We start from the raw sequence: 25,694 nt of genomic DNA, 5'->3' as shown, positions 1-25,694 counted from the left end.
AGGGACCTGGAGGGGACACGGGGCTGTCAGGAGGCCCTCGAGGGGACCCTATGGGGCCACCATGGGGACTCTATGGGGACCCTTTGGGGACAGGGGGACCCTGAGGGGACCCTATGGGGCCACCATGGGCACCCTACGGGGACAGGAGGCTGGCAGGAGGACCCCAAGGAGACCCCGTGGGCACTCTATGGGGACAGGGGGCCCCCGAAGGGACCCCGTAGGGACCCTATGGGGACATGGGGCTGGCGCGGTAGGCTCCGTTCCTCACCATACCGCCACCGCGCGTCCCTCGGGGTCCCCATTGCCGTCCCTCGGGGTCCCCCATTGCCCCCCCTTGCCCCCCCACGTCCCCGTGCCCAACCCCCTCGTCCCCACTGCCCCCCCACGTCCCCGTTGTCCCCGTCGGGTCCCCGTTGCCCCCCCCGGCCCCTCAGAAGCCCTGGATGTGGCAGTAGGCCTCGAGGCTGGCGAAGAGCACGTAGAGCAGCCAGAGGCCGAGGAAGAGCGCGGCCGTCAGCAGCTTGGGGGCGCGCGGCCCCCCCAGCTCGCCCCCGATGGGCGGCCGCCGGCGGTAGAGGAGGACGCCGATGCAGACGAAGGCGAAGATGGTGAAGAGGGTGACGGAGAAGGCCAGGGTGCCCGTCTGCACCTCGAAGTCCCGGCCCTGCGCCGCCCAGTAGATGGCCGCCACCGACCAGGCGACGCCGAGGCCCAGGAAGACGTTGACGGCGTTGGAGCCGGTGACGTTGCCGATGGAGGCGTCGGCGCACTGGTCCTGCAGGGCGGCCACCTTGCTGGCGAACGTGTCTGCGGGGGGGTGGGGGGGACACCGGGGTTTGGGGACCGGGGGGGGACACGGGGACACGGGGATTGGGGGCGTGGGGTGTGGGGAGGTGGGGATTGGGGAGGTGGGGATGGGGAGGTGGGGACAGGGGGAGAGGGACATGGGGATATGGGACACGGGGACACGGGGACACAGAGGCAGAGGGATGGGGACATGGGGGATGGGGACATGGGGATAGGGGGATATGGGGATGGGGATATGGGGACATGGGGACATGGGGATGGGGACGTGGGGACGTGGGGAGAGGAACATGGGGATATGGGACACGGGGACACGGGGACAGAGGCAGAGGGATGGGGACATGGGGATGGGGACGTGGGGACATGGGGATATGGGGACGTGGGGACATGGGGATATGGGGACGTGGGGACATGGGGACATGGGGACATGGGGACATGGGATATGGGGACATGGGGACATGGGGACATGGGGACAGGGGGATATGGGGACATGGGGATGGGGATGTGGGGGCAAGGGGACACAGGATGGGCATAGGGACATCAGCACTAGGACACAGCGTGGGGACACGAGGACCCGCACCCCATAACTGTGTCCCCCCACAGCCCCCGTCCTCTCCCCCTGCTCCTTGTCCCTGTTCCCAGCCCCATCCCCAACCCAATCCCCATCCCATCCCCATCCCCATCCCCACCCCCGCCCCCGTCCCAATCCCATCCCCATCCCATCCCCATCCCAAATCCCATCCCATCCCAATCCCATCCCATCCCACCCCAATCCCAATCCCAATCCCCCCCCAATCCCCATCCCATCCCATCCCAATCCCAATCCCAATCCCCCCCAATTCCCATCCCATCCCATCCCAATCCCAATCCCCCCCCAATCCCCATCCCCATCCCATCCCATCCCCATCCCATCCCCACCCCCAATCCCAATCCCACCCCAATCCCAATCCCAGCCCCGCCCCGCACCGGGGATGGAGGTGCCGAGGGCCACGAAGACGACGGCGTTGACGGAGTCCTTGAGGCCGACGGTGCAGCCAAAGTGCGCGGCCAGGTCGCCGATGAGCGCGGTGAGGACGCCGATGAGGAGGATGGAGACGCCGAAGCAGGCCCAGCCGTTGCAGTACTCGGTGGGGGGCACGCAGGCGAACAGAACCTTCCAGAAGACGGTCAGGAAGTGCATCACGTAGTCGAAGCACGACGGCAGCCGCTCCTCCCGCCCGTCCTCCTCCTCCTCCTCCTCGCCTGGCGACGAAGGCCCCGTCAGCCCCCGCGGGGACGGCCCCAGGGCCGTGCGGCCCCAAAACGTGGGGCCGTGTCCCCAAAACCTGGCACCATGTCCCCAAAACTCGGCACCATGCACCCCCAAAAACTGGCACCATGTCAATAAAACCCAGGGCTGTTTGTCCCCAAAACCTGGCACCGTGCGGTCCCCAAAACACGGCACCGCGTCCCCAAAACCTGAGGCTGTCCATCCCCAAAACCTGGGGTTGTGTCCCCAAAACCCAGGGCCGTGTCCCCGTAACACAGGGCCGTGTCCCCAAAACCTGGGGCCATGTCCCCGAAACCCGGGGCTGTGCGCCCCCAAAACTTGTCACCATGTCCCAAAACCCGGCACCATGCCCCCAACCCCTGACGCCATGCGCCCCCAAACCCCAGCACCAGCCCCAAAGCCACCCCCTGCGCCCCACACCGTGCCCCCAGAGCCAGGTGCCCCCCCTGTCCCCGTGTCCCCCCCCCGGTGCCCCCCGGCGCCCCCCGGACCTGCGCTGACGGTGATGGCCTCGAGGAACTGCTCGCGCCACGAGTGCGTCCCGATGACCATGGCCAGGTTGGTTTTCTTGATCAGCTTGTCCACCGTGTTCTGCGGGGGCGGGCGGTGAGACCCCGGCCCTGAGCCCCCCCGGACCCCCTCCCCAAACCCTCCCGGGCCCCCCCCGTGGACCCCCCCCTGCCTTGAAGTCGTAGGACTCCTCGATGACGACCTCCAGCCGGCAGTTCTCGCCCAGCACCGGTTTGCCCATCTCGGCGATGCGCCGCGCCTCCTCCTCCTCCGCCGACAGCTTGCGGTCGCCCTCGGCTGCGGGGACGCCGCGTGGGGACGGGGACATGGTGCGGGGATGGGGACACGGCATGGGGACACGGTGTGGGGACGGGGATGGGGTGTGGGGACGGGGACACGGCGTGGGGACATGGTGTGGGGACGGGGACACGGTGCAGGGACGGGGCATGGGGACTGGGACACGGTGTGGGGATGGGGACACGGTGTGGGGACGGGGACACGGCATGGGGACACGGTGTGGGGATGGGGACGGGGCATGGGGACGGGGACACGGCGTGGGGACATGGTGTGGGGCCAGGGACACGGTGCGGGGATGGGGTGTGGGGACACGGTGCGGGGACAGGGACGCGGTGCGGGGACAGGGATGCGGTGTGGGGACAAGGTGTGGGGACACGGTGTGGGGACATGGTGTGGGGCCAGGGGCATGGTATAGGGATGGGGACGTGGCACCAGGACGTGGTGTGGGGATGGGGACGCAGTGCGGGGCATGGGGACCTGGCGTGGGGATGGGGACATGGCACCGGGACGTGGCTTGGGGACCTGGTAGGGGCATGGGGACACGGGGCAGGGACACGGGGACATGGCACAGGGCAGGGCATGTGGCACGGGGACACGTGGGGACAGGGGACGGGGGACGCAGGGCTCAGCAGGGACGCGGGACCCCAGCCCTGGGCAGCCAAGGGAAAGCGAGGAGGAGGAGGAGGAGGAGGAAGGCTCCTACCTTGGCTCAGCAGGAGGGCTGCAGAGGGGAGAGGGTGGCGGTCAGAGGCTGCCCCGTGTCCCCCCATGTCCCTGTGCCCCCATGTCCCCCTGCGCCCCGCCATGTGCCCCCCCCCATGTCCCCGTGCCCCCCCGTGCCCCCCGCGCCCCCCGCCCGTACCCGAGATGCCGCGTTTCAGCCAGCGGGGCTGCCCCAGCTCGATGAAGAAGTTCTCCCTCTTCTCGTACTCCTCGGCGTCCACGATCTTCACCCGCAGCGTTTTCCTGCGCCGGGGGGGCACCGGCCCCGTCAGGGGGTGCGGGGGCGGCCCCCCTACCCCCCCCCCCCAACCCCCCCCGGAGCCCCCGTCCGTCTGTCCGTCCATCTGGCCGCCCATCTGCCCTCCCAGCCAGGGCTCCCCGGCCGCCCCTGCGGCCACCCGTCTCTGCCGGCTGGCCGTTTGGCCAGCTGGCCGGCCTCCCCTTCGTCCCCTTGTCCGTCCCTCCGTCCGTCCGTCTGTCCGGGTGTCCCCCCGTCCGTCTGTCCATCCGTCCTCCCCTTCATCCACCCCTCTGTCCTCCCCCCCTGCCCGGAGCACACAAGCAGGGGGCACACGAGCAAGGGCTGAGCGTGCAAAGGCTGAGCGCGCGAGGAGTGCACGAGCACGGGGCGCACAAGCACGGGGCGCACGAGCACGGGGCGCACAAGCAGGAGCTGGGCGTGCAAAGGATAAGCTCACCAGGGGTGCACAAGCAGGGGCTCACAAGCAGGGGCCGGGCGTGCGAAGGCTGAGCACACGAGGAGCGCACAAGCATGGGGCACCCAAGCACGGGGCGCACAAGCAGGGTCCGGGCGCGCGAGGCCGGGCACACGAGGGCTGCACAACCACGGGGTGCCCGAGCCGGTCCGGGCGCGCGAGGCCGGGCACCCGCGGGCGCACTCACGCCGTCTCGTCGTTGCGGAACTCGAGCTCCCCGCAGGCGTCCTCGTAGTCGACGCCGCCGCCGCGGGCCGTGCCCTCCACGGTGCGGTAGGGCAGCAGCACGGTGCCGCGGGCGCCCGAGCCGCGCAGCACCGTGGCCTCCAGCGCGCCCTGGCACTCGCTGACGTGCAGCAGCCGGTCCTGGAAGGCGAAGATGCCGGCGTGGTCGTCGTCCAGGATGGTGACGGTGGCCACCAGCGGCGTCACCAGGCGGCCCTTGGGGTGCTCGGCCGAGTCGGCCTCGAACATGCCCTCGGCGTCGCCCACGCGCAGGTTGAGCAGGCGCACGAAGAAGTGCTCGTCCTCCTCGAAGATGTCGTCGTCGATGATGCCGATCTGCAGCTCCTTCTGCGTCTCGCCCGGCTTGAAGATGAGCGTCCCCTCGCTGTACTCGTAGTCGGAGCCCGCCTTGGCCGAGCCGTCCTCCGTCTTGTAGTCCACGTAGAAGGTGTGGTTGGCCTCGGCGCCGTGCTGGCACGCCACCGACAGCGTCACCGAGCCGCAGTTCTCCAGGCAGTGGTAGGCGCAGGGCTCGAAGAAGATGCGGCTGCACGCCTCCTCCTCGGCGTCCGACGGCACCTCCAGCAGCGCCGAGGAGCGCTTGGAGAACTCGGCCACGTGCTTCTTGAGGACGTTGCCGGCGCCGGTCATCATGCGCGTGGCCTGGATGCGGTAGAAGGCGCGGCTCTTCTGCTGGTGCAGCAGCGCGCAGTAGTTGGCCATCTCCACCAGCTGCTCCAGCTCCTTCTCGGGGTGCTTCTGCTTCAGCTCCTTCAGGATCTGGATCACCTCGCGGCGGCTCTCGTCCAGCTCCTTCTCCTCGGCCGTGGGCGCGGGCAGCGCGGGCGAGGCGCTGACGGCGCTGACGGCGGTGACGGCGGCGGGGGCGGCGGCGGCGGCGGAGCCTTCGGCCTCGCGGCGCTCGGCGGGCGGGAAGCCGCCGTCCAGCTCGATGCCCTTGGGCAGCTCGCCCTCGGTGCCGATGATGATGCCGCTGCGCGGGTCGGCGCGGTAGCGCTTGTAGACGTACTTGTAGAAGAGGAGGCGCTTGTCGGCCGCCCAGGCGAAGACCACGCAGACGGGGAAGAAGATGAGGGTGAGGAGGGCCTCCCACACCTGCACCACGCCGGGCGAGATGACGGCCAGGATCAGGTAGAGCCAGATGTAGGCGAAGATGCTCCAGGAGGCGGTGACGAAGAAGACCCGCAGGTGCTTGATGCGGCGGCTCTCGCCGCTGGGGATGACGTAGACGCAGACGGCGATGACCACGAACATGTTGAAGGCGGCGCTGCCCACGATGGTGCCGGGGCCCAGCTCCCCCGCCTGGAAGTTGTGGCCGCAGACCTCGATGACCGAGAGCAGGATCTCGGGCGCCGAGGAGCCCAGCGCCATCAGGGTGAGGTTGGAGACGGTCTCGTTCCAGATGCGCACCGTGCCGATGCTGGTCTCCCCGTTGGCCTTGGTGATGGTGATCTCCTTCTCTTTGGAGGTGATCACCTCGATGGAGGCCATGAAGCGGTCGGCGATGATGGAGACGCCCAGGAACATGTACATCATGGCCACGAAGTAGACGATGGCGCGCGCCGCCTTGTCGCCGAAGGAGGGGTTGTCGGGCTGCCAGACGGGCAGCAGGACGCCGGGCTGGCACCGGTTCGAGCCCTGGCACGTGCCGGTGCCGTTGGCCTCGGCCGCCGGCTCGGGGGCGCAGGGCTCGGCCAGCAGCAGCGCGGCCACCAGCGCCGCCCGCCGCGCCGCCATCCCGGGGCCTGCGGGGAGAGGGGGGGTCAGCGCCGGGGGGGGGGGGGGGCGGGGTCGAGGTCAGGGTCGGGGTCAGGGTTGGGATTGGGGTCAGGGTTGGGGTTGGGATTGGGGTCAGGGTTGGGGTTGGGATTGGGGTCGGGGTTGGGGTTGGGGTTGGGGTTGGGATTGGGATCGGGGTCGGGGTCGGGGTCAGGGTTGGGGTTGGGGTCAGGGTTGGGGTTGGGATTGGGGTCGGGGTTGGGGTTGGGGTTGGGGTTGGGATTGGGATCGGGGTCGGGGTCGGGGGTCGGGGTTGGGGTTGGGGTCGGGTTGGGGTTGGGATTGGGATCGGGATCAGGGTTGGTCGGGGTCGGGGTCAGGGTCGGGGTCAGGGTCGGGGTTGGGGTTGGGGTTGGGGTTGGGTTTGGGATTGGGATCTGGGGTCGGGGTCGGGGTCGGGGTCAGGGTCAGGGTCGGGGTTGGGTTTGGGATTGGGATTGGGATCGGGGTCGGGGTCAGGGTTGGGGTCAGGGTCGGGGTTGGGTTGGGGTCGGGTTTGGGTTGGGGTTGGGATCAGGATCAGGGTCGGGGTCGGGGTCAGGGTCAGGGTTGGGGTCGGGTTGGGATTGGGATCAGGGTCAGGGTCAGGGTCGGGGTTGGGGTTGGGGTTGGGGTCGGGGGGCAGGCAGCGGCCTCCGTCCTGCACCGCAGAGGCCGTGTGGTGCTGGGGGGGGAACCGGGGGCCTCTGGGGGCAGGGCGGTGGGGAGGGGGCGACGCAATGGGGTGGGGGCAACGTGGTGGGGCTGGGGAGGACGTAATGGGGCTGGGGCAATGCGGTGGGGCTGGGGGCAATGCGGTGGGGTTGGGGGCGATGCGGTGGGGCTGGGGGCAATGCAGTGGGGCTGGGGGCAATGCGGTGGGGCTGGGGGCAATGCAATGGGGCTGGGGGCAATGCGGTGGGGCTGGGGGCAATGCAGTGGGGTTGGGGACGATGTAATGGGGATGGAGAGGTTGCAGTGGGGCTGGGGACGATGCAGTGGGTTTGGGGGCGATGCGGCGGGGCTGGGGTCAGCGCGGCGGGGCTGGGGGCTGCGGGTGACGCCCAGCAGCGGGTCCGGGCCGCAGCGGCGGGGCCCCGGGGAGCAGCGAGGGCCGCGGCCCGCCCACGGCTCCGGGGGCGCGTGGGGTGCGTGGGCGCGCCGAGGCTCCGCCCTGGCAACCGCGTTGTTCCCATGGCAACGGAGGATGGGAACGGCTAAAAAAAGGGTGATGGAGGGGGACGGGGGACCCCGAACGGGCTGGGGGGGGGCTCGGGGCTGCTCCCCCCCACCCCCCACCCGCCTTGGTGCCCCCCCATGCGCCCCACAGCGCTGCCACCTCTGCCCCATGGGACCCCACGGGGAGATGCAGGGAGAGGAGGCATCGGGGCAGTGCCCCATAGTGCTGCCCCATAGCGCTGCCCCATAATGCTGCCCCATAGCGCTGCCCCATAGCGCTGCCCTATAATGCTGCCCCATAGTGCTGCCCCATAGTGCTGCCCCATAGCGCTGCCCCATAGTGCTGCCCCATTGTAATACCCCATAGCACTGCCCCACTGCACTGCACTGCCCCATAGCGCAGCCCCACAGCACCACCCCATAGCACTGCCCCACTGCACCGCCCCATAGCGCAGCCCCACAGCCCCCCCCACCCCACAGCACAGCCCCACAGCCCCTCTCCGTCCCCCCAGCCCCACCGCTCTGCCCCACCGCCCCCTCCCCATGGCACCAGCCCCCCCCTGCCCTCGGTGGGTGCCGGAGCCCCCCCAGCGGGGCCGGATCCTGCCCCAAGCCCCCCGGGCGCCGCAGCCCCGGGGCCGTCACCGCGCTGGGGCACGAAGCCACCGGCCCCGTCCCGCAGCCCCGCTCCCTGGGGGCCGGCGCCTCCGCTGCGAGCGCGAGCAGGGCTGTAATTAATTTAATGGCCTCATTACCAGCGGCTGGGGGAAACAGCAATTAAAGCGTCCGGGGGGGTTCGGTCTGGGGGAAGGCGGCAGCGCCAGGCGAGGAGGCCGGCGGCGTGCGCGGCCCCAGGGCCACCGGGGCTGTGCCCCGGGTCCTGTCCCCATGCCCTGGGTCCATGTCCCCATGTCCCCATATCCCATGTCCCATGTCCCCATGTCCCCATATCCCATATCCCATATCCCCATGTCCCCATGTCCCCATGTCCCCCTGTCCCCATATCCCCATATCCCCATATCCCATATCCCCATGTCCCCATATCCCCATATCCCCATATCCCATATCTCCATGTCCCCATGTCCCCATATCCCATATCCCATATCCCCATGTCCCCATGTCCCCATGTCCCCCTGTCCCCATATCCCCATATCCCATATCCCATATCCCCATATCCCCATATCCCATATCCCCCTGTCCCCATATCCCCATATCCCCATATCCCATATCTCCATGTCCCCATGTCCCCATATCCCATATCCCATATCCCCATGTCCCCATGTCCCCATGTCCCCCTGTCCCCATATCCCCATATCCCATATCCCATATCCCCATATCCCCATATCCCATATCCCCATGTCCCCATATCCCCATGTCCCCATATCCCCATATCCCATATCCCCATATCCCCATATCCCCATGTCCCCATGTCCCCATGTCCCATGCCCCGTCCCCATCTCTTGTCTCCATGTCCCCACGTCCCACCCCAGTGTCCCATGTCCCGTCCCCGTGTCCCGTCCCCCTGTCCCGTGTCCCGTCCCCATGTCCCACCCCAGTGTTCCCTGCCCTGTGCACGTCCCGCTCCTTCATCCCCGTGTCCCATCCCCAGCTCCCCCTGTCCCATCCCCATGCCTCTTCCTTATCCCTGTCCCCGTCCCCATCCCCAGATCCCATCCCTGTCCCCGGATCCCATCCCCATCCCCGTCCCCAGATCCCATCCGTATTCCCAACCCCGTACCCCGTCCCTGTCCCTGTCCCCATACCCCGTCCCCATCCCCATCCCTGTCCCCATATCCTGTCCCTGTCCCCAGATCCCGTTCCCACATCCCGTTCCCGTCCCGTCCTCGCCCCCATAGCCCATCCCCGGCCCCATCCCCATATCCCGGCCCCAGCCCTGACCCCATAGCCCCTTCCCGTCCCCACATCCCATCCCTGCCCCCATGTCCCATCCCTGTGTCCCGTCCCTGTCCCCGTCCCGGTTCGGTCCCGGCAGCTCCTCGGGGAACCCCCGGGGGTGTCCCCAAATCCCTCGGGGGTGTCCCCAGTCCCCCGGGGGGGCTGCCCCGGCCCCGAGCGTCGCCCCCGAGGAGGAGGAGGAGGAGGAGGAAGAAGGGGGGGGGGGGGGCACCTGATGCTGCTGCAGAAGCGGCCGGGTCTGGGATGTGCCCCCCACGGGGGGGGGGCACCCACGGGGGGGGGGCACCCAAGGGGGGGCACGGAAGTGGGGGGGGACACAAGGATGGGGGGATACGGGGGGGCGTCCCCACAGCCCCTTCCAGAAGCATCCAGTGGGGGGGGGGATTTGGGGGACCCCCCCCCCCAATTTTGGGCTGGGGGAAGCCGGGTGCCCCCCCCCCCCAGCGCCTCCCCGCAAGGAGCCGGGGGGGGGCACGGCCACCCCCCCGTCCTCCTCCTCTTCATCCCCCCCCCTCCTCCTCCTCCTCACTCCCCACCCCCTCCCGTTGCCCCCCCCCAGCACCCACCCCGTGCCCCCCCCTTTCCTCCCCGCCCCCCAAATTTCCCCGTTCCCCCCCCCCCAAAAACGGGGGGCGCCCCCCCCCAGCCACCTGTTCCCACCCACGGGAACTCCGCGTGGGTTCGCCCACGGGCCGAGCCCCCCCCCCCACGCGCCCCCCCCCGGCCCCCCCCCGCGCCCCCCCCCCCCCCCCCCCTCGCCCCCCCCGCCCCGTGCCCCCCCGGCCCCCCCGGCCCCCACCTGCGCTGCGTCCCCGCGCCCCGCTCCGTTACTTCTCCATGGCGCTGCCGCGAGTGGGAGGGGCGGCGGGGCCGGGGGGGGCGGGGGGGGGCGGGGGGGGGGGGGCGGGAGCTCAGCCCGATGCTGCCCCCCCCCCCCAAAAAAAAAAAAAAAAAAAAAAAAAAAAAACCTCCGCCGTTCAGCACCGGGAACGCGGACAGCGCCCCCCCCCCGGTCCCCCCCGCATCAGGTCCCCCCCGTGCCTCAGTTTCCCCCCCCGAGCCCTCGTTGCCCCCCCCCGAGCCTCATCGCGCCCCCCCCCTTGTCTATGCCCCCCCCCCCCGTGCCTATTTACCCCCACCCCCCGGTGTCAGTCCCCCCAACCCCAAAAAGGGGGTCCCACCCCCTGCACCCCCTCTTGGCACCCCCACGCGGGGGGGCGCCACCTCTTGGCCCCCCGCGAGGCTTTGGGGGTCCCTGGTGCGTGACCCCCCCCCCCAAAAAAAGCTGGGGGGTCCTTCCCCCCCGCGTTGGCAGGGGGTTGGTGGCGGGGTGGGGGGTGCACATTTTGGGGGGGGCCTTCAATGGGGGGGGGGTCTTTGTGGGGGGGTCATTGGGGGATTCATTTGGGGGGTCACTGGGGGGCTTTGTGGGGGGGTGGTTTATGGGGGGGCGGTTTTGGGGGGCGGCGCTTTATTGATGAACGCTTCATTAGCAGGAGGCTTTTATTAATAAGAGGCTTTATTGGGGGGGGCTTTATCAAGGGGGGGGGCCTCGGGGGGGTCTTTCTTTACGGGGGGGCCCCACGGGGGTCCCCGCTCGCGTCCACGCCGGGGGCCGCTTCTGCTGCCGCTGTCGCCGTCCTCTTCCTCGCCGAGGGGTCCCGGGGGGTCCCGTCCCAGGGGGTCCCGGGGGGGGTCACGTCCCCGCCGCCCCCCGGGGGGCCCCGCGCCCTTCGCGCCACCTCCCTGCGGAGCCGCTCCAGGAGGCAGCGGGCGGTGGGCACCAGGCTGTGCTGGGGGGGGGGGGAGCAAAACGGGGTGAAAAAGGGGAAAATAAAGACCGGGGGGGGGGCGAGGTGCCCCGGGGGGGGGTCCGGGGGGGCACCTGCAGCACGTGCAGCCCCTTGAGGCAGCCCACGGCCAGCTCGCTGAGCCCGTCGCCCGTCAGGTCCGCGCAGCGCAGCGCCAGCAGCGGGCTGGGGAAACGCCGCGACCACGCCAGGCGGAACCCGCGCCCGCACGGCCGGAAGCACAGCAGCTCCTGGGGGGCACGGGGGCACCGGGGGTCAGGGGGTGGGGGGGTCAGGGGGCGGGGGCCCCCTGCGTGTCCTTCCCGCCCCGTCGCCGGCCCCGTCGCCTTTGCAGCGCTCATTGCCATCCCACCCGCGGCCTGACCCTAATCTCCATCCCAAGGCGATCCCATCCCAAATCCCAGTCCCAATCCCATCCTCGTCCCTAATCCCACTGCCATCCCAGTCCTAATCCCCAACCCTACCCCAATCCCAATCCCGTCCTCGTCCCCAATCCCGCTGCCATCCCAGTCCTAATCCCCAACCCTACCCCAACCCCAATCCCATCCTCATCCCATCCCAATCCTAATCCCCACCCCCATCCCCACCCCAATCCTAATCCCCAATCCCATCCCATCGCCACCTCATCCCAATCCCAGTCCCCAACCCAATCCCATCCCCATCCTTGTCCCCAACCCCAGCCCGCCTTTTACCCCCCAGCCCCCGTTTTACCCCCTGCCCACCCCATTTCGCCCCCTCGGCCCCCCCTTGACCCCCTAACCCCCCTTGACCCCCATACCCCCCACCCCCATTTAACCCCCCTGCCCTCCCCATTTCACCCCCCCAGACCCCCTTTTACCCTCCTAACCCCCCGTAATCCCCTTTTTACCCCCTAATCCCCCACTTTTACCCCCAAGCCTCCCATTTCCGCCCCTCACCCCCTCATTTCCCCCCAGACCCCCCCCCATCCCCCCCCCACACCCCCATTTCCCCCCTTGCCCCCCCATTTCTCCCCCAGACCCCCCCATTTCCCCCCCAGACCTCCCCATTTCCCCCCTCGCCCCCATTTCCCCCCAGAGCCCCCATTTCTCCCTCCATTTCCCCCCAGACCCTCCCATTTCCCCCCCAGACCCCCCCCATTTCTCCCCCAGACTCCCCCCATTTCCCCCCATTTCCCCCCAGACCCCCATCCCCCCGTACCTGTCCGTAGGTGCCCAGCAGCAGCTCGCGGCTCCCGTCCAGCGCGGTGGCGCCCAGCAGGGCGCAGAGCACGCTGTCGTGCTGCTCGCTGCCCGGCAGCACCAGCTGCTCCCCAGCCCCTGCGCCAGCACGTCCCTGGGGGGGACACACACGTGGGACCCCCCCCCCAAAAAAATCCACCCCCCCCTCAAAAGAAAATCCCCCCCCAGGCTCACCGGTACACCACGGACAGCTCGACGGTGCTGGCCACCAGCAGGCTGTAGCAGGGGGCTGGGGGGGCCCGGCGGCGTCCCGTGCCCCCCCCGGTGCCGGCGTCCCCGTGGCCCCCCCGGCGTCCCCGTGGCCCCCCGGAGTCAGCGCCGGGCTCCTGGGGGGCATGGGGAAGAGCAGCACGCGGGAGATGGGCCCGTCCTGCTGGATGCTCCAGCTCTGCAGCACGGCTGGGGGCGGGGGGGGGGGCGTCAGGAGCCGGGGGGGGGACGGGGGGCACACGGGGTGCGGGGGGGGGCGGGGGGGGCGCGGGACTCACTGCGGGTGGCCTGGTCCACGTGTGCCACGCGCACGTAGCCGCTGTGGCAGCCGAAGGCCGTCAGGCGCCGCGCGGAGCCCGGGAGGTTGCAGACGTCCAGCCACAGCACGCTGCGGGGGGGGCAGCGGGGTGGGGGGGCACGGGGACAATGGGGGGGCAGCGGGGTGGGGGGGCACGGGGGGGGCACGGGGGCAATGGGGGCAGTGGGGTGGGGGGGCACAGGGGCGTGGGGGGGACAGGGGGATGTGGGGGGCATGGGGGGGCCACGGGGACAATGGGGGGGCAGGGGCACAAGGGTGGGGGGGCAGGGGCGTGGGGAGGGGACTTGGGGGGCAAGGGGGGACAGCGGGGTGCTGGGGGCATGGGGGTCTTGGGGGGCAGGGGGGATGTGGTGGGGGACAGCATTGTGCTGGGGGTAGGACTTGGGGGCATGGGGGGTGCTGGGGGGGACATGGGGGTCTTGGGGGGCAGGGGGATGTGGGGGGGGCAGGGGGTGCTGGGCGGGGGGACTGGGGGATAACGGGGACTGGGGGGGCTGAGAGACTGGGGGGATAACGGGGGGGGCAGTGGGGCACCGGGGGACTTGGGGGGGGGGCAACAGGGCGCTGGGGGATCTGGGGGGGGCACGGGGACAACAACGGGGGAGGGGCCCCGCGCCCCCCCTCACTTGCTGGGCAGCTCCTGCAGCTCCGGGAAGAGCTCCTGCACCGGGCGCTCCTCGAACTGGTGCAGGGCCTCGTTCTGGGGGGGACGGGGCCGTGGGGACACCCCCAGGCCGTGGGGACACCCCCGGGGGACGCCCGGGGACCCCCCGTCCCGTCCCCCCCCCCACTGACCTCCCTGTAGAGGTGGATGCCGGGGTCGGTGCCGCTCAGCAGGAAGACGGTGTCCTGCCCCCCCCGACGCGCACCCTGCGGGACAGCGGCCGTGCTGGGGGCACTGGGGGCGCTGACTGGGAACACTGGGGGCACTGACTGGGGGCACTGGGGGCACTGACGGCACAGACTGGGAACACTGGGGGCACAGACTGGGAACACTGCGGGCGCTGACTGGGAACACTGGGGGCACTGACTGGGAGCACTGGGGGCACTGACTGGGAGCACTGGGGGCACTGGGGGCACTGACTGGGAACACTGGGGGCACTGACTGGGAACACTGGGGGCACTGGGGGTACTGACTGGGAATAGTGGGGGCACTGGGACTGGGGACACTGGGGACACTAAGGACACAATGACTGGGAATACTGGGGACACAGACTGGGAACACTGGGGACACTGAGGGGACCAGGACTGGGGGCACTGGGGGCACAGACTGGGAACACTGGGGGCACTGGGGACACTGGGCACACAGAAACTGGGGACACAGGGACTAGGGACACTGGGGACACTAAGGACACAATGACTGGGAATACTGGGGACACAGACTGGGGACACTGGGGGCACACGGGTGACACTGGGGACACAGAGACTGGGAATACTGGGGACACTGGGGACACAGGGACTGGGGACACTGGGCTGGCACTGGGGATGTGCAGGGGGCACTGGGGGACACTGGGGACACAGACTGGGAATACTGGGGACACTGGGGGGGCACCCTGGGGACAAACTGGGGACACTGGGGTGGCGCAGTAGGAACAGGGACTGACACTGGGCAGGTGGGGGGGCACTGGGGACAGAGACTGGGAATACTGGGGACATGCTGGGGACACTGGGGTGGCACTGGGGACGTACTGGGGACGCACTGGGGGATACAGGGGTGGCACTGGGGACGGGGGAGGACACTGGGGACAGAGACTGGGAATACTGGGGGCACTGGGGGGCACTGGGGGCACTGGGGACACCGCGGTGACGCACTCGGCGTGGCAGAGCTGGAGGGGGTGAAGCGCAGCTCCAGGTTGAGGCAGCTCTCTGCGGGGACAGGGGGGTCAGGGGGGGGTCGGGGGGGGGGTCGGGGGGGGTCGGGGGGGGTCAGGGGGGTTGGGGGGGGTCACCGCCCCCCGGGGGGGACACGGGGGGGGGCGGGGGGGGGGCACCCACGCGCCACGGAGTCGAGGTGGAACTCGCAGCCGGGCTCGTAGTCGCAGTAGATGTTGAGGAAGGGGCTGGGCTTGTCCCCGGAGTCCTGGGGGGGGGGGGGGGGGCGGGGGTCACCCCGGCTTTGGGGTGTCCCCCCCCGGCTTTGGGGTCACCCCCCCTTTTTCGGGTCACCCCCACCCCATTTTGGGGTCACCCCCACCCCTTCTCAGGTCCCCCCCCCGTTTGGGGGTCCCCCCTAATTCTGGGCTGCCCGCTTTTGGGGTGTCCCCCCCAGTTTGGGGGTGACCCCCCCTTTTAGGGTGCCCCCCTTTAAGGTGCCCCCCTCATTTTAGGGTGCCCCCCCATTTTAGGGTGCCCCCCATTTTAGGGTGCTCCCCTGTTTATACGGGCCCCTCCCACCCTTTCAGGGGTGACCCCCCCCATTTTAGGGCACCCCCTCCCATCCTAGGGCTGCCCCCCGCTCTGGGGTGTCCCCCCCATTTTAAGGGTGCCCCCCCATTTTAAGCCCCCCCCATTTTAAGCCCCCCCCCATTTTAAGCCCCCCCCCCCAGGTTTTGGGAGTACCCCCTCCTGTTTTAGGGGTGCCCCCCATTTAGAGTGCCCCCCCAGTTTCAGGGTGCCCCCTTTTCGGGGTCCCCCCCCCATTTCCGGGGCACCCCTCCCATCTTAGGGATGCCCCCCCGTTTTGCCCCCCCTAGTTTTGCCCCCCCCCCCCCCGTTTGGGGCCCCCCACCTTGATGAAGGTGATGCCGACCACCAGCCCCCGCTTGGGGGGGACTTGGCGAAGGAGTCGATGGAGACGATCTCGGCGTCCACTGCGGGGGGCCTCAGCGGGGGGGGGGGGGCACGGGGACCCCAGTGGGACCCCCCCGGGACCCCCCGTAGGACCCCCCTCCCTAAATGCCCCCCCCATAACCCCTCTATGACCCCCGGTGCCCCCAGTGACCCTCCAGTGCCCCCCCATACCCCCCGGTACCCCGGTGCCCCCCCCCGCCCCCCCTCCCACCCCCCAGACTCCCCCGGTGCCCCCCCATGACCCCCGGTGCCCCCTCACCCCCTGTGACCCCCCCCCCATGACCCCCGGTGCCTCCCATGATCCCCCCGGTACCCTCTGACCCCCCACCGTGCCCCCCATGACCCCTCCCGGCCCCCCGCTGCCCCCCCGCTGCCCCCCCCCACGATGCCCCCGGTACTCCCTGACCCCCCGACCCCCCCCGGTACCCCCCAACCCCCCATTATCCCCCCCCATACCCCCTCCCGGTGCCCCCCCGTGCCCCCCGATACCCCCCACCCCCCACACCCCCTCCTGGTGCCCCCCCATGACCCCCCCCCCCACCCCTCCCGGTAGCCCCCGGTGCCCCCCCCCCCCCATGACCCCCGGTGCCCCCCCATGACCCCCCCCACCCCTCCCGGTAGCCCCCGGCGCCCCCCCCATGACCCCCCCCCCGCCCCTCCCGGTACCCCGGTGCCCCCCCCGGTGCCCCCCGCCCCCCCCGCTGACCGGGGATGTAGGTGAACTGCAGCTCGGTGGCCACGGGCCGCAGGCGGCGGCGCAGCGCCTGGTAGCGGACGTGCAGCACCCGGCCCTTGAGCGCCGCCGCCAGCAGCCCCCCGGGGCCCGGCCCCGCGGGCAGCGCCGCCAGCCCGTACACGTTGCTCTGCGACGGCAGCCGGCTGAAGCTGTCCTCCACCAGCGGGCAGCGCCCCGCCATCTTTCCCCCCCCCCCGCCCGGTTCCGGTCCCGGTTTTCCGGTTCCGGTCCCCCCGCCGGTAACCGGGCGCAGGCAGCGCCGCGGGCAGCCCCAGCCCGCCCGCCCCGGGGGCCTCGCGAGGGCCCCGCGCGCTGCTGACGTCACCGCGCCGCGCGGCGCGTGACGTCAGTGACGCCGCCTCTCCGCCCGAAAGCGGGCAGGGGGCGGGGTTTAGGGGGAGGGGGCGGGGTTTGCGTGAAGGGGGCGTGGCTTGGGGGAAGGGGCGTGGCTTGGGGGCAGGGGAGCCCCGCCCCCGGGCAATGGAGGCTCTGGGGGTGGGGGAGCCCCTCCCAAAGGGGGGGGCAAAAGTGATGGAGGGGGGGCACAGGGACCCCCCCCCAAATAATGGGGGGCAGGGGGCACATGGGGGGGGCACAGTGCCCCCCCTAAATAATGGGGGGACCACGGGGCACTTTGGGGGGGCACAGGGCAGAGGGACCCCCCCAAGTAACACTGGGGGCCATGGGGAGCCCCCCCCCCCAAAAAAAATTGGGGGCCAGGGGACCCCCCAGGGGAGGTTTGGGGGGCACGGGGACACAAGGACCCCCCCCCCCCCGGGGGAAAACGGGGGCTATGGGGGACACAGGGACCCCCCCAAGGATTTTGGGGGGCTGGGGGGCACAAAATGACCCCCCCGACCCCCAGGACACTGGGGGGCCCAGGGCACACAAGGACACCCCCGCCCCCGCCACCCCCCCCCAAAAAAAGACACTGGGGGCACAAAATGACCCCCACCAAGGGCAGTGGGGGCCCAGTTTTGGGGGGGGGGGGCGTGGGATTTTTTTTTTTTGGGGGGGGGGGGGGGGGGCTCTTTTGTGCCCCCCCCCCCCCGAAGCACGCAACGGGGGGTCTCGGCTCATGCATCGTTTATTGGTCGCGAGTACGGGGGGGCCCAGCCGCGGGGGGGCCACCCTCAGAGGGGGGACGCAGGAGCCTTCCTCCCCCATCCTCCTCCTCACCCCCACCACAAAGTGGGGGGGGGGGGCAGGAAGGGGGGGACTTTTGCCCCCCACCCCACCCCCCCCCCAAGGGGCTGCAGCCCCCCGGGGGGCGGGAGGGGGCACAGAGGGGAATTGGGGACCCCCCCCTCGGGGGGGGGGGGGGAGCGGCTCAGCCCCCAGCCTGCCGCCGGGGCGGTGCGCTATTAAATATGGGGGGGGGGGATTTTTACAGGGGGGCGCGAAGCAGGGGGCGGGGGGGTCCCCGGGGGGGGTCCCGGAGGGGGGGTCAGCGCAGGTCGTCCTCCTCGCCCTGGATGGTTTTCTTGATGCGCAGCAGCATGGTGGTGAGCCACTGGTCCAGCCGCGAGATGGCGTCGTACTCCTTCACCTGGGGGGGGGGCATTTGGGGGGGGGCATTTTAGGGAGGGGGGCATTTTGGGGAGGGGGGGCACGTTGGGGGGGGGCGCTGGGCCGGGAGCAGCAGCCCCCAGAGCCAACCGGGGGGAGGAAGGTGGCGAGATGATAGGCGGGGGGGGGATTTTTTTGGGGAGGGGGGATTTTTGGGGACAGGGGGGGCATTTTGGGGTGGGGAGGGGTATTTCGGGGTGGGGGGGGCATTTTGGGGTGGGGGGGGACACGGGGGCTGCCCCCCAGGGGTGTACCTACCGCGTCGGTGTAGGCGTCGGTGTTCTGCTCCTCGTGGGCGTCCAGCAGCTTCTGCGGGGGGGGGGGGGATAAAAATCAGACACAGGAAAATGGGGGGGGGCACAGCGCCCCCCAACCCCCCCCAAAGAGGGGGCAGGGTCTGGGGGTGCCCCCCCCCCCCCACACACACACACAGAGCCTTGCTGCTTTGGGGCTCCCCCAGGGCAGGTTTGGGGAGAGGGGGGGCAAATGGATTGGGGGGTGCAAAAATGGATGGGGGGGCAAATGGATGGGGGGGCCATAAATGGATGGGGGGCATAAATGGATTGGGGGGGCCATAAATGGATGGGGGGGCACCCAAATGGATTAGGGGGAACCCAAATGGATTGGGGGGACCATAAATAGACTTGGGGCGGGGGGGGCAAAAGAATGGGGGCACCAAATGGATGGGGGCAAAAATGGATGGGGGGGTGCCCAAATGGATTGGGGGGGCCATAAATGGATTGGGGGGTGCCATAAATGGATGGGGGGGGCCATAAATGGATGGGGGGGGCCATAAATGGATGGGGGGTGCCACGCAAATGGATTGGGGGGGCCATAAATGGATGGGGGGTGCGCAAAAGGATGGGGGGCACCAAATGGATGGGGGAGGGCAAAAATGGATTGGGGGGGACAAAATAGATGGGAGGGGGGCAAAATGGATGGGGGGCCCCAAACGGATTGGGGGCTCATCGTGCCCCCCCCCCCGCCCCCCCCCATCTCGCCTTGAGCAGCTTGCACTCCCGGGAGTCGGAGAAGGCCGGGAACATCTCCTCGTACTTCTGCACCGCCAGCTGGGGGGGCATAAATCGGGGGGGGCACGGCTCAGCACCGGCCCCCCAGCACCGCGCGCCCCCCCCGTGTGTGCCCCCCCCACCTTGGCGTTGAGCATGTCGACGCAGAAGTGGCAGAGCGCGGCGCGGAAGAAGTGCTCCTTGGCGCTGTACTTGAGCAGGGGGCTGTCCATGGCGCTCGTGCCCACCTGGGGGGGGGCAACGGCGTTGAGGACCCCCCCCCGGACCCCCCGGACCCCCCTGCCCCGGGACCCCCCCGGCCCGACCTGCTCGTAGATCTCCAGCGCCTTCTGGTACTGCTCCAGCTGCGCCGCGTACGTGGCCACCTTCAGCAGGCACTTGTTGGCCGAGCTGGGGGGGGCAAGGGGGGAGCTCAGCGCGCTCAGCACCACTCCCCCCCCCGCCCCGAGCCCCTTTTTAGGGTGAAAAAGGGTTTTTTGGGGCGCGGGAGCAAGGTCAGCTTCAGGAGGAGCTGGGGGAGAGGGGCTCAGCGCGCTCAGCACCACCCCGCTCACCCCGACCACCTCCCTGCGCCCCCATCCTGCTCACCCCAACTGCCCCCCGTGTCCCCCCGACCCATTTTTAGGGTGAAAAAGGGTTTTTTTGGGGCGCAGGAGCAAGGTGAGCTTCAGCAGGAGCCAGGGGAGAGGGGCTCAGCGCGCTCAGCACCACCCCGCTCACCCCGACCACCTCCCTGCACCCCCATCCCGCTCACCCCAACCCTGCACCCCCCCGACCCATTTTTAGGGCGAAAAAGGGCTTTTTGGAGCCCTGCCGCACGGCCGCCTTCAGCAGGCCCCCGCCGGGGGTGCTCAGCGCGCTCAGCACCGGCGCCCGGCCCCCGTTTCGAGGCCAGACCGGGGTTTTTTGGGGCCCGTACCTGTTGGACTCCTCCCCCTTGTAGTAGTCGGCCGCCTGCTCGTAGTGGGCGATGGCCTGGGGGGACACAAAACGGGGTCAGCTCCCCCCAAAAAAGCAACAGGGGGTGATAAAAATCATATAAAAAAGGCAAAAATCCGTAAAAACCCATCCCGGGCGCGCTCCGAGCCGCCCCCGCGGCCCCCCCCGGGCGCTGCCATCTGCGTGGGGGGAGCGCGGCCAAGAGGAGGCACAGGACGGGGGGGGGCTCCCCCCGCGGAGGAAAACCCGTTTTTGCCGTTTTTTGGCCCGATTTGGGGCGCTGTGCCCGCTGCCAGCAGGACGGGGACACGGGGCGGGGGGGGGGGGGGGACGCGCACCCCGGGGCAGGGCGGGGTTCGGGGGGCAGCGCCGCGATGGGGACCCAGAGCAGGGAGCTCGGGGACCCCCGGGAAGTTTGGGGACCCCCCGGGGAGCTCTGGAGGTTGGGGACCCCCCCCAGGAGATTGGGGACCCCCCGGGATCTCCAGAGCTTGGGGTCCCCCGGAGAGCTCGAGACCCTCTGGAGCTTGGGGTCCCCGGGGAGCTTGGGGTCCCCCAGAGTTTGGGGTCCCCCGGGGAGCTCAGGGACCCCCAGGGACCTCGGGGCCCCTCCGGAGCTTGGGGTCCCCCAGGGCTTGGAACCCCCGGGAGCTCGGGGTCCCCCAGGGACCTCGGGGAGCTCAGGGACCCCCGGGGAGCTCGGGGTCCCCCAAGACCCCCAGGGAGCTCGAGACCCCCAGGGAGCTTGGGGTCCCCCCAGAGTTCAGGGTCCCCAGGGAGCCTGGGGTCCCCTGGGGAGCTCGGGGACCCCCAGGACCCCCAGGGAGTTCAGGGACCCCCAAGGACCTTGGGGCCCCCCAGGACTTGGAACCCCCGGGAGCTTGGGGTCCCCCGGGAGCTCAGGGACCCCCAGGACCCCCAAGGAGCTTGGGGACCCCCGGGGACCCCCAGAGCTTGGAACCCCCGGGGAGCTCGGGGTCCCCCAGGACCCCCAGGGAGCTTGAGACCCTCTGGAGCTCGGGGTCCTCCAGGACCCCCCAGAGCTTGGGGGACCTCTGGGGCTCGGGACCCCCGGGGAGCTCAGGGACCCCCAGAGCTTGGGGTCCCCCGGGGAGCTGCGGGACCCCGGGGAGCTCAGGGTCCCCAGGAGCCCCCCGGAGCTCGGGACCCCCGCCCCCCCCCCCCCCGGGCCGTACCTTCTCGATGTCGACCAGCTCGGCCTCGTAGATCTCGGCGATGGCGACGTGGTGCTTGGCCGCGATGGTGAACCGGCCCTGCGAGCACGGGGGGGGCACGCAGCTCGGGGGGGCACGCAGCTCCGGGGGCCGCGGGCAGCCTTCGGCCTCGCCGGCCTCCTCCTCCTCCTCCTCCCCCCCTCCCCCCCCCCCCCCCCCCAGCAGCGTGCCCCCACTCACCATGTCCGTGTAGATCTCGATGGCCCGGATCAGGCAGTTAATGGCCTCTGGGGACACACGGGGGGGCTGGGGGCGCCACTCCCGGCCTTCCTCCTCCTCCTCCTCCTCCCGGCCTCCCCTCAGTGTCTGCTCCAAAAACGCCCCCCAAAAGGACCCAAAAACGACCCCCAAAGGGACCCAAAAAAAAAACCCAAAAGGGACCCCCCAAAAACGCCCCCAAAAGGACCCCCCAAAAAAAGGGACCCCCCAAAAAAACCAAAAGGGACCCCAAAAGCACCCCCAAAAGGGACCCCAAAAACGCCCCCCCAAAAGGGACCCCAAAAACGCCCCCCCAAAAGGGACCCCAAAAACGCCCCCCCAAAAGGGACCCCAAAAACGCCCCCCAAAAGGGACCCCAAAAACGCCCCCCAAAAGGGACCCGGAACAAGCTCGGGGAGGGAAATTGAGGGGGACGGAGCAAGGGGCCCCCAAATCCTGGCACCCCAAAACTGGGGCACCCTGAAATCACAGCACCCCAAAATCAGGGTGCCCCCAAATCACAGCACCCCAAAACCAAGGTGCCCTGAAGCTGGGGCGCCCCAAAAACAGGGAACCCCAAAACCGAGGCACTGTGAAATCGGGGCACCCTAAAACTAGGGCACCCCCAAATGACAGTGCCCTGAAACTGGGGCACCCCAAAATTACGGCACCCCAAAACCAGGGTGCCCCGAAATCATGGCACCCTGGAACCAGGTCACCCCAAAACCGTGACAGCCCCCCCAAATCATGACACTGCCAAACCAGGGCACCCCAAAACCACAGGACCCCAAAACCGGGTCGCCCCGGAACCGCGGCAGCCCCCCCAAATCATGACACCCCCAAAGCAGGGCACCCCCAAAAGGGGGTGCCCCAAAATCACAGCACCCTGGAACCAGATCGCCCCAAAACCAGGGCAGCCCCCCAAATCATGGCACCCCCAAACGAGGGCACCCCAAAACCACAGCACCCCGGAACCAGGGCACCCTGGAACCATGACAGCCCCCCAAATCATGACGCCCCAAAATCACAGCACCCCAAAATCATGGCACCCTGGAACCAGGTTGCCCCCAAACCATGGCAACTCCCCCAAATCATGACGCTGCCAAACCAGGGCACCCCAAAATCACAGGACCCCAAAACCAGGTCGCCCTGACACTGTGACAGCCCCCCAAATCATGACGCCCCCAAAGCAGGGCACCCCCAAACGAGGGCACCCCAAAACCACGGCACTCCGGGAACCAGGTCACCCCGGAACCACGACAGCCCCCCAAATCATGACGCCCCCAAACCAGGGCACCCCAAAAGCACAGGACCCCAAAACTGGGTCGCCCCGAAACCAGGGCAGCTCCCCCAAATCACAACACCCCCAAACTCCGGCACCCCAAAATCACGGCACCCCGGAACCAGGTCGCCCTGAAACCGGGGCAGCTCCCCCAAATCATGACACACCCAAAGCCCAGCACCCCAAAATCACAGCATCCTGGAACCAGGTCACCCGAAAACCAGGGCAGCCCCCCCAAATCATGACACCCCAAAATCAGAGCACCCCAAAATCACGGCATCCCGGAACCAGATCACCCCTGAACCGCAACAGCCTCCCTAAATCATGACGCCCCCAAACCAATGCACCCCAAAACCACAGAACCCCAAAACCAGGTCGCCCTGAAACCGGGGCAGCCCCCTCAAATCATGACACCCCCAAGCCCTGGCACCCCAAAATCATGACACCCTGGAACCAAGTTGCCCCCAAACCAGGGCAACCCCCCAAATCATGACACCCCCAAACCAGGGCACCCCAAAATCACGGCACCCTGGAACCAGGTCACCCCGGAACCAGGGCAGGGCAGCCCCTCCAAATCATGACACCCCCAAACCAGGGCACCCCAAAATCACAGCACCCCAAAATCAGGTTGCCCCGAAACTGTGACAGCCCCCCCAAACCATGACACCCCCAAACCAGGGCACCCCAAAACCCCAGGACCCCAAAACTGGGTCGCCCCAAAACCGGGGCAGCCCCCCCAAATCACGACACCCCGAAACCACAGGACCCCAAAACCGGGTCGCCCCGAAACCGGGGCAGCCCCCCAAATCACGATACCCCCAAACTCCGGCACCCCAAAATCACGGCACCCCGGAACCAGGTCACCCCGGAACCGGGGCAGCCCCCCAAACCCCAACCCCCCCCCCAAACCCCGGCCCCCCACCTTGGGGGTCGGCCTTCTTGAAGGCGTTGCCGGCGTCCACCAGGCTGGTGGCGGCGTCGTGCTTGCTCTGCAGCTGCAGGTGGAGCTGCGCCGCCTGGCAGAAGGCGTTCCCGGCGGCTGCGGGGGGGGCACGGGCTCAGGGGGGCCACGGAGCCCCCCACCCCACCCCCCAAATCCTCAGGACCCCCCCCCCCCCAAAAACGAAACACACCGCTCCAGTTCTTGGCCATCTTGAACATGTTGGCGGCGCGGGCGTAGAGCTCGCACGCCTCCTCCATCCGCGACGAGCCCCTGCGGGGGGGGGGCACGGGGGGTCACGGCAGGTTGGGGGGGTCGGGGGGTCCCAGCACTGCCCTGCATGAGGCCGCCCCCGAGCCCCCCCAGCTGGGGGTAATTTGGGTCAAGGGCTCCCAGCCCCCTGCTCCCCAAAATTAAAGTTATAGGGGCGAGCACGGGGGGGGGGGGGGCAGGAGGTTTGGGGGTTTGGGGAGGGCCCTAGAAGGAGGGGGGTCTGGGGGGGTTCTGGGGGGGTCAGTCGCCCCCCCCACCAGATGGAGCCGCCCCCAACCACAAGCTCACCAGCGGGATTTTATCTTTTTTTGGGGTTTTCAGCACCCCCCCCGCCGGGTTTTAGCCCTTTTTTGGGTTCAATCCCTCACGCCCCTCCCATTGCCCCCAGCAGCCCCCCCAGATCCCCTTCAACGCCCCCAAAACCCCCCCAACAATTCCCCAAGGTCCCTGCAAGCGTCCCTCACACCCCTACGCCCCCCCCCCAAAGCCTCTTCAACCCCCCCCCAGCCCCCCACCAAAGGCACCCAAAGGCCCCCAACCCCCCCAAGTCCCAAATCCCCCCAAATGCCCCCAAACCCCGCTCAGCCCCCCTCAACCCCCCTCAACCCCCCCCCAAAAGCCCCTCAAACCCCTCCAACCCCCTCCTCAGCCACCCCACATCCCCTCAAAGCCCCCCCACACCCCTCCCAGCCGCCCCAAACCTCCCCAACCCCCCAAACCCCTCCAGCCCCCCTCCCACCCCCCCAGCTCCCCCAAAACTCCTCCAACCCCCTCCTCAGCCCCCCCACATCCCCTCAAAGCCCCCCCACACCCCTCCCAGCCCCCCAAACCCCTCCAACCCCCTCCTGCATCCCCTCAAAGCCCCCCCACAGCCTCCTCAGCCCCCCAAACCCCTCCCAAAAGCCCCCCAAACCCCTCCAGCCCCCCTCCCACACTCTCAAACCCCCCCCCTCAGCCCCCCCAAAACCCCTCCAACCCCCTCCTCAGCCGCCCTCACATCTCCTCAGCCCCCCAAACCCCCCCAACCCCCCAAACCCCTCCAGCCCCCCCAAACCCCCCACCCCTCTCCTAAGCCCCCCCACATCTCCTCAAAGCCCCCCCCGCCCCTCCCAGCCCCCAAATCCCCCCTAAAGCCCCCCCACACCCCCCTCAGCCCCCCAAACCCCCCCAAAAGTCCCCCAAGCCCCTCCAGCCCCCCTCCCACACCCTCAACCCCCCCTCAGCCCCCCAAAACCCCTCCAACCCCCTCCTCAGCCCCCCTCACATCTCCTCAGCCCCCCAAACCCCCCCCAAACCCCTCCAGCCCCCCTCCAGCCCCCCCAAACCCCCCCACCCCTCTCCTAAGCCCCCCCACATCCCCTCAAAGCCCCCCACCCCTCCCAGCCCCCAAATCCCCCCGTAAAGCCCCCCAAAACCCCCCAAACCCCCCCCAGCCCCCCCCCAGCTCACCCGAAGAGGCCTCCGAGGAAGGAGTGCGCGCCCCGCACCTTCCGCTCGGCCTCGGCCAGCAGCTGCAGCGCCTCCCGCTCCTTCCCGGCCGGCTCCATGGCGGCCTCCGCTGCCCGCCGCCCCCGTCACGTGACCCCGCCGCCCCCCACGTGACCCCGCCGCCCCCGCCACGTGACGCCGGCGCGGCGCCCCCGTTGGCTGCCCGCGCGGGTCACGTGGAGGGGGGAGAGAGAGCCCGCGGCGCTTCCGGGTGCGTGGAAGGGAGCGGCGCC

General features: G+C 69.7%; 4 protein-coding genes across 5 annotated transcripts; 1 reads left to right on the top strand and 3 right to left on the bottom strand.

The window, feature by feature from the left end:
* Positions 1-363: 363 nt before the first annotated feature.
* Positions 364-10,281, bottom strand: SLC8A2 (solute carrier family 8 member A2). 2 transcript variants are annotated; one of them, XM_066984672.1, is made up of 9 exons: positions 10,220-10,281; positions 5,977-6,311; positions 4,508-5,868; positions 3,744-3,847; positions 3,585-3,602; positions 2,757-2,881; positions 2,566-2,665; positions 1,771-2,046; positions 364-807 (listed from the first exon to the last, which is right to left on the bottom strand). In XM_066984672.1, exons 2-9 carry the CDS (start codon positions 6,301-6,303, stop codon positions 431-433), a joined length of 2,688 nt encoding a protein of 895 aa, XP_066840773.1. In that variant the 5' UTR covers positions 6,304-6,311; positions 10,220-10,281; the 3' UTR covers positions 364-430. The 2 variants fall into 2 exon arrangements, with proteins under 2 accessions (XP_066840773.1, XP_066840772.1); XM_066984671.1 differs by having other exon boundaries at positions 4,508-6,311.
* Positions 10,282-10,925: 644 nt separating this feature from the next.
* KPTN (kaptin, actin binding protein) lies at positions 10,926-16,804 on the bottom strand. Its single transcript, XM_066984673.1, is given in 15 exon segments — positions 10,926-11,208; positions 11,306-11,461; positions 12,411-12,523; positions 12,526-12,545; positions 12,626-12,723; positions 12,789-12,850; positions 12,940-13,049; positions 13,607-13,680; positions 13,776-13,829; positions 14,771-14,811; positions 14,814-14,846; positions 14,976-15,060; positions 15,709-15,752; positions 15,755-15,790; positions 16,477-16,804. Coding segments are annotated over 15 exon segments (1,419 nt in total). The 5' UTR covers positions 16,688-16,804; the 3' UTR covers position 10,926.
* Positions 16,805-17,902: 1,098 nt separating this feature from the next.
* Positions 17,903-25,586, bottom strand: NAPA (NSF attachment protein alpha). The gene is made up of 11 exons (XM_066984507.1): positions 25,423-25,586; positions 23,894-23,973; positions 23,683-23,799; positions 21,461-21,507; positions 21,242-21,319; positions 20,026-20,081; positions 19,412-19,496; positions 19,229-19,333; positions 19,077-19,145; positions 18,334-18,384; positions 17,903-18,055 (listed from the first exon to the last, which is right to left on the bottom strand). The coding sequence occupies exons 1-11, from the start codon at positions 25,518-25,520 to the stop codon at positions 17,954-17,956; spliced, it is 888 nt and encodes a 295-aa protein (XP_066840608.1). The 5' UTR covers positions 25,521-25,586; the 3' UTR covers positions 17,903-17,953.
* LOC136787347 (collagen alpha-1(I) chain-like) lies at positions 20,152-21,225 on the top strand (the record flags this gene model as incomplete). The annotated part of the gene is made up of 1 exon (XM_066984527.1): positions 20,152-21,225. A coding segment is annotated over one exon (1,074 nt), but the record flags the coding sequence as incomplete, so codon positions are not given.
* Positions 25,587-25,694: the final 108 nt, after the last annotated feature.

This window comes from Anser cygnoides, chromosome 29, assembly GCF_040182565.1.
Source record: "Anser cygnoides isolate HZ-2024a breed goose chromosome 29, Taihu_goose_T2T_genome, whole genome shotgun sequence".
Taxonomy (NCBI): Eukaryota; Metazoa; Chordata; class Aves; order Anseriformes; family Anatidae; genus Anser; species Anser cygnoides.
The sequence above is the reverse complement of the archived record's forward strand: the minus strand, read 5'-3'. Positions and strand labels throughout refer to the sequence as shown.

What these genes read in the sequence shown, in the direction of transcription:
- NAPA (XM_066984507.1), bottom strand. Translation starts at nt 25,520, where the DNA reads ATGGAGCCGGCCGGGAAGGAGCGGGAGGCGCTGCAGCTGCTGGCCGAG. An exon ending in TTCCTCGGAGGCCTCTTCGG is followed by an intron (nt 23,974 to 25,422) that starts GTGAGCTGGGGG and finishes CCCCCCCCGCAG; the next exon opens with GGGCTCGTCGCGGATGGAGG. An exon ending in CCGACGCCTACACCGACGCG is followed by an intron (nt 18,056 to 18,333) that starts GTAGGTACACCC and finishes CCCCCCCCCCAG; the next exon opens with GTGAAGGAGTACGACGCCAT.
- SLC8A2 (XM_066984671.1), bottom strand. Translation starts at nt 6,303, where the DNA reads ATGGCGGCGCGGCGGGCGGCGCTGGTGGCCGCGCTGCTGCTGGCCGAG. An exon ending in AGGAGTCCTACGACTTCAAG is followed by an intron (nt 2,666 to 2,756) that starts GCAGGGGGGGGT and finishes CCGCCCCCGCAG; the next exon opens with AACACGGTGGACAAGCTGAT. An exon ending in CCTCGGCACCTCCATCCCCG is followed by an intron (nt 808 to 1,770) that starts GTGCGGGGCGGG and finishes ACCCCCCCGCAG; the next exon opens with ACACGTTCGCCAGCAAGGTG.